Here is a 10317-nt window from a genome sequence, read left to right on the forward strand (position 1 = left end):
TCATTATGTTTAGTTCGTTTCTGTAAACGTCCTTTGTCCTTTTAAGTTAACGTCTTTTGTCCTTCTGACTTGACGACCTTTGTCCTTCTGACTAGACGTCCTTTGTCCTTCTGACGGGACGTACTTTGTCCTTCTGACTTGACGTCCTTTGTCCTTTTGAGTTATCGTCCTTTATCCATTTGACTCCACTTCCTATGTCCTTCTGAGTTAACGTCTTTTGTCCTTTTGACTCATCGTCCTTTGTCCTTTTGATATCATGTTAATTTTTACATCTTTTGTCCTTTTGATTCATCGTCCTTTGTCCGTTTAATGTAATGTTAACTTTGGCCCTTATGGCCGCCCATACGCGCCTGCTGCGACTGATCATGTTGTTGGAGACGTCGCGGAGACGTCTCCGTTAGTGAGATACTAACTACTAAAAGTCTCAATCTTCAGCCACGAGGCCTCGTCAAATAGTCTAGCGGATATAGGGCACATATAGGGTGAATCATGCACATTATGGTGAAAGCACCATATTTGGTACACATGTATATGATGCCAATACAAGTCATTTCTGATATGGAAGCCACTCTGATTCTGCCTGTGGCGGCCGTGGCGGCCATTTTTCAAAATGGCCGCAATGTGATATAGCAATGCTGTGTATTTTGGAAACTAAAAGTCCGATTGTCGTGTTTCTTGTACCAAAGTATAGGTTTTTAGGGTCAAGGATTCCAATAAAATGATTTTTGAGAGGATAAAACCATGGCAACCTACTTATTGGCGGCAATTTTGAAAAAATATGGCCACCATGCTAGATATAACATATCCTTAAAACGTATGGACAAAGGGTCATGACTCTGATACCAACTTATATGTTTTTGGCGTCAAGGACTCCGATAAATTCAACTGTAAGTGAATATGAATCGTTTCATCCTACGTTTTGGCGGCCATTTTAATAAATATGGCTGCCATGCAACGGATAATGAATATTGTATATCTTCGAACTCAATGAATATAAAATCACGATTCAAGTGTAAAAGTATAGATTTGGGGTGAAGGTTTTCAATATAATGATGTTTTAGCAAAGTGAATAGGTTCATCACATCCTTTGTTTTGGCGGCCATTTAATAAATATGGCCTCACTCCAGTTAAACATGGCTGCCGCTCTGCATTCTATTCATATATCTTTAAAACCAATGGATGCATCTTCATGATTCTGGTACAAAAACATGTTTTTGAGGTTCAATTATTTAAATGGATACATCTTTTCGTGTATACAACCATCACATCCTATGTTTTGGCTGCCATTTTAAAATATGGCCACCGCAATATATACTATACTGTACGTCTTTGAAACTAATTGGGGTCAATGATTTTAAACAAGCATTTGTTGATGAACAGAACTAACACATTTCGTTTTCATGTCCATTTTGATAAATATGACTGCCGCACTACATAGAGTATGCACACACACACACACACACACACACAAATATACAGCGTGGCCTAGAATTAACGGACACGCGAGTTTTCGCAAATATCTGCACATTTGCATTACTTTGATGCCAAAATGAATGACAGAGTTGTAGAGAATTTATCTAGAAGAAGAATGACACCAAAATCATCCGATTTGGTTGAGTATTTTTCATTCTACAGATGTTTTTTTTTAAGACGGGTCGAGCGTAAATTTCTTAGCTCAATTCAACAAATTTCAGCATCGAACAAAAGCCACTTGGGAGACAAACAAAGAATTGAGGCCGTACATCACAATGTGGAATGCTTGAATAGGATTATTGTCGAAAATTGACCTTCAATTGTTGGGTAGTCTCCGTTGCTGAGCTTTGATAAAATAAAGTAAGAAATTAATGATTAACAAAAACACGTCTAGAAAGAAAAGTATTCAACAAAATTAGACAATTTCGTTTTGGTTTTGGTAAAATATTCGTTTCCATTTTCTGAGGGGCCACCCTGTATGTATTATATATACACCCTCACTTGCCATATGTATTGTCCCATTGACAAGAATCATTCACCTATCATTTGTAAATGAACCTCCTATGTCGTTGCGGCGTTTAGTTTTTTATTGTTCATTGATTGTTGTTGATTGACCATACCTCTATCACATTCACTATTCAAGTAGGTATTGAACATCACATAAGTACAATTGTTGCATACGTGGAATACTAAAGATAATTATGTTGAATATCAAAGGTAGAATAAAATGGTGAGAATGGAATAGAAGACTTTTCCCCAATTTTGGATGCATAGACAGGAGAGTACAATTAGTGTACTGTCATAGTTTCCAGCCACAAAGACATGATTAGTATTGCAGTCTTATAAGACCTACTGATTTCTAAAGTTTGTTTTCAGTTCTTGTTCATTATTTCATAGTATGACCTTGTCAAAACTGTTACACCAAATTATATGGAATCATATGAAGGAATCGAATTAGCTCTGACAATCCGAAACAATTATTGTTCCTGACCATCAATTGCCAAGCGGTGATGAACGTGAATGCATATATAGATGCAGGTGCGCTTTAGAGAACATCTTCAGTATTTCTACTGGTGCCGGTAAGTAAGATCGATTTACTGAATATTTTATTCTGCAGTTTTATCTTCCAATAATTATGAACCTAAAAATTTGTATTTCTTTGAGGTTTTCCTTAAATTCATAAATTAGCATAATTTTTCTTGTAGTTTATATTTTGCTAGTAGACTCATGTGGACCTGCAAATGACAATTAGATGTAAACCTATAAAGATGTATTGTATAATACCTATTATATTTGCCGGAGAGATGATGAACTACAACACCTTACCGCCTTAGGGGTTCCGTTCCGGATTTGGATAAGGTTTACTCCCTAGCCTTTGATTAACCAAAAAAATGCCCGCAAGGAAGCGGGAGACACGTGGAGGGCGGGGACGTCTTTCTACCCGTACAGGACCAGAAGGACCTGCCCACTGCCACTATATTTACTTTATCGTTTGATGTATAAGATTCAGTGTAGTTATAAGTATCAGAACAGCCTGGTCAATCATGGATTTTATAGACATACATATAGTGTGTTTACATTTGATGTAAGTGACCCAAGAAGTTTTAGAAGTTTTCTCACACTTAGTGTCATTTTTCCAAAGAAAACAGATGTACTAATTGGTTGGAAAGTATGATTTTCATTCCATAGTCCAGGGACAAGAAAAAGCGAGAGTCTATATTTCTAGAAAATATATAATCTTGATTAATATGTACTTCAGACATGAAATTGTGAAGATCATGTTTTTCACATACACTGTACACAAAGAAATCCTATAAAGGAAGTTGAGCATATTTTCCAAAATGCTTACAAAGTTAACTACGCCCAGATGTCCCACATTAGAATACTAAAAATGAGTGAACAAGTAATTGTTGACCCCTAAAACAAACGTTTACACGAGAATCAATCCACACTGGGCATCCCGCTTTCATAACACTCGTATACGCTATTTATTAAATGGCCGCCAAAACAAAGGATGTGATGAACCTATTCACTTTGCTAAAACATCATTATATTGAAAACCTTCACCCAAAAGCTATACTTTTACACTTGAATCGTGATTATATATCTTTTGAGTTCGAAGATATACAATATTCATCATCTGTTGTATGGCAGCCATATGTGTTAAAATGGCCGCCAAAACGTAGGATGAAAGGATTCATATTCACTTACAGTTGAATTTATCAGAATCCTTGACCTAAAAACATATAAGTTGGTACCAGAGTCATGACCCTTTGTCCATACGTTTTAAGGATATGTTATATCTAGCATGGTGGCCATATTTTTTCAAAATGGCCACCAATAAGTAGGTTGCCATGGTTTTATCCTCTCAAAAAATATTTTATTGGAATCCTTGACCCTCAAAATCTATACTTTGGTACAAAAATCACGACAATCGGACTTATAGTTTCCAAAATACACAGCATTGCTACATCACATGGCGGCCATATTTGAAAAATGGCCGCCACGGCCGCCAAAGGGAGAATCAGAGTGGCTTCCATATCAGAAATGACTTGTACTGGCATCATGTACATGTGTACCAAATATGGTGCTTTTACCATTAAGTGCATGATTTTTTCTATATCCGCTGGACTAAAAAGGCTATGTATTGGCAGAGAGCTGTGTGCACAGACGATTTACACGCGTACAATCCCACCTCCCTGCTCTTCCCACCTCCTTGCTTGCACACACACACACACACACATACACATACACACACTCATACTCACACACTCACACACACAGAAACACACACACACACACACACATACACATACACTGAACTCAAGTATCATATACAAATTCATAATTCGTTACATTGCCTTTGCGTCCTCAAAAAAACTCCTGCGTAAAAAAATCATTCATAAGTGGCTCCCACTCTTGCAATTGCCGAGGAGAATGGTATACATCGGCTGCGCTTAATTGAAAATCATGAGATAGTATGTCGCTTGGCAAAGGGGGAAAAAAAGGCGCCGCCCTCCAGCTGTCACAAGATGCTTAGTATAGCACTGCGAACAGATGGCGTGCGCCTTTGTATTCTCCTTCCTATAACCAGGGAGGTGACACCTCCCTGCTATAACCCATGCCTTTCATTGTGGAGTATCTCAGATTGGCATAATCTAGACTGCGGGTTTGTGACAGTACAACGAAAGTACATCGCCAAAGATACATCTACAGCAATAGTCATATGATTTATCACCATTATCTCGGGAAGCTTTCGGATCCTTATTTAGTTATTGGAAGTACTAAACGCGTTGAAATGGCAGAGCATGTGAGTTAACCTAAATTTCAGTTTAAAATGGGCTTTAGAATTTCTGCAATCTGTTTTGTGAGAGATTGTCATGCGTTGTTACCGATCCACACTGAGTCATGCCTCCGGTAAAGTCCGCCGAAAGCATGGTTCAAGTCTTGTATGTGCTGTAGGTGTACCTGACGCACGATGGGGGAAAGGGTTGTATTTCATGAATTTACAAGCGCATTTTATAGCACAAATGATGCACAGGCCTATTTCGTGGATCAGAGAGAATTGGATGCTCTCGTTTAACTTTGGGACAGTCTAAAAACCAACTCGCATCGCTAAGCAGTTCACGCATCCAATTCTCACTGATCCACTCAGACTCTGTCCTGTGCATCATTTGTATGCTGTATTATTCTTAACACAATGACGTCCTTTCCTTTAAGCTTCGTATTATGCATATAATTTAACTGCGTCACTGGTCTTTCAATTCTTCTCTCCTAATATGTCCCTTCCTCTTTCGCTCCCCCATGTATGTACAGATTATGAAGAGCTTGTTTGCCAAAACCGATAAGTCCATTTTCACGAAAATCATAATACAAATGTACTGTGATTTAAAGGGAGGCAGTCCTGAGAATTTTCACCGTATACTGATAATTAAGAAGAGTAAAATATATATCCTTTCACCAATATATACACGTGGAAAGCAAAAACTGTCTCCGTATGTGATTTTTGAAAAATAATTCCTGCAAATGATCGTGTATGAACCTGCAAAAAGGTGCAACGTCCATGATGCCCAACTCACCAAGTTGACAGCCGTGCCTCGGAAAACCAATTTAAGTGTTCAAAATAATCATATCTGATTTTGTAATAAAATTTGACAATATGTGGTTTTATTATTTTAAACAAAATATTTCAAGCTTATTTACATGTATAATTAGTATAAAATAGAATTATTAACATGAATTTATACATATTCTAAAGTAAAATATGCCATCAATAGGCACTGTCCTTTTCGAGCTTTCGTCCGTGTTGCATACAACTTTGCGTACGGTATACAAACCACCCTCGCGCGCATTCTTATCATCAGTGTTGCCAGATGGTGATCTTGGTAACCAAAAATAGTGAAATTTGGTGATTTTTTGAAACCCTTGGTGACAAAATTTTATCCTGGTAACCAAATCCATATTTGGTGATTTCTGGTGATCTTTTGGTGATTTTTGGTTATCTTTTGGGGATTTTCGGGTGATTTCGAAAGAAATAAACAAAATCACCATGAAAACTAGTCTATTTTCCAGAAAGCATGGCGTAACACTTTCCCATAGATACATAACATGTGCGTTATTGTCTTGGTATACTGTCAGATCTTATACACACACAAAACACACATCGCACATTGTACGCAATGCATGTGTGTGACTGTGTGTACTGCACGCACACGCGCCGATGCAATGGTCGCCACGCTGCTGTCAGATCATACTCAGCTGTCTACTGCTGATAAAGCTACAAACCGCGGCCACCAGCTGTGCTGGCTACGTCATAGCAGGGAGGTTGGGACAGTGTTGGAAGCAGTACTGGTTGGAAACCAGCGAGCTCACTACTGATAATGAGTGTTCGATATAATTATATCAGTTTGTGGTTATCTTGTAGTTGAAACCCTTACCCACTTTCCCCAGATATCTCGAAAGATCTGTCTTATACTGGTGAGTTGCAAATCTTAAATACTCGAGTAAATGATAAGCTGACTCTAATAGCATCGAGTAAATCATGGTTAGATCTGTAATCGATATTTGACAAATGACAACTACTTGTATACTGTGTAGGACTGTGATTCTGTGTGCTGGTTGTGCGTGTTCGGTGGTGCTGCAATGTGCATTCACGCAAATGCAAATGGAAAGGATGACTAGATATCTACTAGTACTAGGTAGCTGCCTGCTACTAGGCAGAAGTGTTTGATTGATAACACTCATCCACTATGAGGACATTCATGCTGTCAGTGTAGGAACGGTTTTTATCCAATATCTCCTAAATACTGTTGATCAGTCATAAATCTTGAATTCTTCAGGAAAAAAAAAGAAGAGAGACAACATGAATGATAAGAAGGCTACTACCTCAATTCCCTCGAGTTGCATGAGAATATGTTTCTAGTAGGATCTAGACCACATAACTTTCGAGTTTCAAAGTGATGGCACTTAAACAGCAGTGGTGGTAAGTTGCTTTTTTGAAATTGTAATACATAACGAACAAGGACAGATTAAAATTAATCATAAACATGAAGAATTACAACTGATTAAATTACAAAACCTTAGAACTACTCTGTGTACTGATTTAAAAAAAATGAGATGTAAAGCAAAAGTGAATTGCGATTTATCAACCCTTGTCAACAGTGATATCTAATATTGTGATATTTAATTTATATCTTTGTTTTGAAAAGTAATACCAATATGTGCAATTACTATGCTATACTTCTACTACTACAATAGCCCCTTGCCCTTGTCTATCTCTGCACTATTTTCAGACTAGGCATATTCAGTATGGCCACACCACCAGCAAAGAAATCTAAGACCAAGTATGAGGCATCAAGAAAGTATTTGACCTCATGGGAAACTGAGTTTAACTGGCTTACTTCTGTGATGGACAACGATGTGAAATTACCATTCTGTAAATACTGCAGAAAGCAGCTAAAGCCTCATCATGCCTCCTTAAAAAAACATCAAGATACCCCAAGCCACGTTGCGGCGAGAAGAGCTATTGCAGGGAGTTCAATGACCAAATTCGCTACATGCAGTAAAAAGATCCAGCCTGCTGATGCTGTTAAGGCCGCCGAGCTTCATTTGGCTGTTACGACATGCTGTCATAGTCCTCTGAGCTCGATTGATCATTTGTCTGAGACGATCAAAAAGTATGCAGCTGGTAGCACTCTAGAGTCCATTTCGATACATCGCACCAAATGTACAAAACTTGTGACACAAGTTATTGCTCCTACCATAAAGGAGCAAGTAAAGGAAGATACGTCAGAGAAAGCATTTTCTCTGATAATCGACGAGAGTACAGATGTGTCATCAACAAGAGTTCTTGCCATCCTTGCAAGATACTTTAGTGAGGAGAAAATGGAAATACTGACCGTACTCTTGGGGTTTCAAGAGATCTGCGAAGCCACCGGCGAACAGCTCTTCAAGGCATTACAAACCGTTCTAGATGAGTACAATCTGAACCTCTCCCGTTGTGTAGGTCTTGCAACAGATGGAGCTTCAAACATGACCGGAGAACACAACAGTGTTTGGAGCCGAGTAAAAGAGGTTGCACCAAAATGCACACTCATGAAATGTGTATGCCATTCCATCGCATTGTGCGTACAGAAGGCATTTGAGGGACTCCCTTCAAATGTGGGATTCATGCTCTGTGAAGTTCCAAGTTTCTTCAGCCACAGCTTCTTGCGCCGAGAAGCATATAAATCACTCTATGACACATTCTGCGCTGAAGAGCTAGAGGAAGGAGAACTTGCAAGCAAGAAGATGCCCTTCAAAAAAATGTCTACAACTCGTTGGCTAGTCAGGGGGGAGCTCATCCGGAGGATTTGGGAACACTGGGATCCTCTGAAAAACTATTTCCAAATGGCAATGAACGAAGGCACGCAAGATGTCCGTTACCGAGCGAGGATGCTGTTCCACATGTTTGACGACAAGTCAAATTTCTTGTACTTTACATTCCTTGCACCAGTTGTGGAGAACCTAGACCGCCTGAATCAGAAATTCCAGGCTGAAAATGCATCACCGGAAGGGCTCTCAGATGCGTTAGACATGCAGCACAAGTCATTGAAGGAACGGGTGTATGATCACGGTACTGGTGCAAGACGTCCTCTGAATCTCATAGACTATGGTCACAAATTTACAGCTGAAGCAGTCAGGTTGCAGAGGGAGCCTGCCCATCTACAGATCGTAGACAATGTGAGAACCCGATGTGCTGACTTTCTTGCATGTCTCATATCTGAGATAGAAAAGAGGCTACCTGAGAGCAAGAAGACATTCCAAAAATTGTCATTACTTCATCCCAAGAATGTACTGTCGCAAATGTCATGTTGTGCCTTTTCAGACCTTCCTCTTCTTCATCTGTGTGAGGACCTTGATGTGGTTGAGGAACAGTACAGAATGATCCGCTTGCATCTGTGGAAGGAAGAGAAGATCTTCAAAGGCAGCATACCAGATGACAGCCAGTCCTTTTGGAAGGGCATTTTGAATCATGAAAACTCCGACCGACACAAGCCATACAGGACAATAGGACTTTATGCCCTCGGAGCGCTGTCTTGTCCCATCTCCAATGCTTCAGTCGAACGCATCTTCTCCATAGTGACATGGGCAAAAAACAAGTATCGCAACCAGCTTTCGACTAAAACTCTAGAAGCCATAGTCTTAACCAAGACCACTTTTGGCTGCTGTAATAAGTTTGAGGTCACTGCAGCAATGCTTAAAAGATTCAATGCAAGCATCTATGACTAGCTTCCAAGTGTATGCAGTAAACAGATGCGCATCAGTACGTTACGTTCCCTACAACATGAAGGTAAGTGGTTGTATTTTTTCAATTCAATTCAATTCAATTCAATCATAGTTTATTTCCGATCAACGAAAATCAAAACATAGTACAAAGTATACATGTCATGAAATGATATTTTTCAAACATTAAGGATTTGCAAAAGATTCATGTAGTATCCGAGATAAATTATATAACAACATATATTTATATATATATATATACGAGGAGGATACTTCGTGGGCGTGCGGAAAATAGATTCGATATGAAAATAGTGATCCACTAAAAAGCAAAGCTTGTGGGACGTGGATCGCTAGAGCAAGATCAATGAATGTACACAATGTATGTTTTTATGAACGATATAGAAAAAAAAGCACTGTTAGAGCGCAGACCTCTGTCAAGCCAGCAGCTCATTTCCACCCATACACGCATGAACACGCGCATTAGTGTGGGTATACTGAGTCTTTGAATAATGCCTCCGCTGCCTTGAATGCAGACTAAGCTAGCCCACTTGAGATGGCGTTTGCACCCAAATGCATGATCTAGTCCGCGAGATCGTTGTGTCGCGATTAGTCTCAGTTTAGACACAAAAGATATACAAGTCCAGACCGTATTGGCTAAATATTCACAAACCATGTCAATTAGTCACGGCTAATAGATCTTCATGTCGTCAACAAGTGAATCTCGTCGACCATGCTTTCCATCTCTGAATATCTCGCAAAATCTCGGATGCTGAAAAGGACATGCGCAAAAACCTGCGCGTACGCTAATTTTTTTATCTATACACACCTACAGCAGCAGCAGCAGCTCCCACAGCTTGAACTCCCTTGGAAGTTCATTGATCCTATATGCCAAAAGATTAAAAAATAAAAAAAAAAAACTTAAAAAAAAATCAATTAAAAAAAAAAACTTCGAGAAAAAACATTTTCTCAGATTTGGTGATTTTTTGTGGTTTTTGGTGATTTTTCACAGGCCTTTTGGTGATTTTGTTCCGTTGGGACCTGGCAACGCTGCTTATCATGCTCCGTCGTAGTTCTGACTTT

The 10317-nt window shown here is 39.1% G+C and overlaps 1 protein-coding gene across 1 annotated transcript; it reads left to right on the forward strand.

The window, feature by feature from the left end:
• Window positions 1-7857: 7857 nt before the first annotated feature.
• LOC139709624 (uncharacterized) lies at window positions 7858-9243 on the forward strand. The gene has a single exon (XM_071621583.1). The coding sequence runs from the start codon at window positions 7858-7860 to the stop codon at window positions 9241-9243; it is 1386 nt and encodes a 461-aa protein (XP_071477684.1).
• The last annotated feature ends 1074 nt before the right edge of the window (window positions 9244-10317 follow it).

The sequence above is a fragment of the Diadema antillarum genome, unplaced genomic scaffold, assembly GCF_040938485.1.
Source record: "Diadema antillarum isolate AM-2024a unplaced genomic scaffold, OU_Dant_1.0 seq00001455_RagTag, whole genome shotgun sequence".
In the NCBI taxonomy this organism is placed as follows: Eukaryota; Metazoa; Echinodermata; class Echinoidea; order Diadematoida; family Diadematidae; genus Diadema; species Diadema antillarum.

Coding starts and splice junctions, on each gene's coding strand:
- LOC139709624 (XM_071621583.1), top strand. CDS start 7,858: ATGGAAATACTGACCGTACTCTTGGGGTTTCAAGAGATCTGCGAAGCC.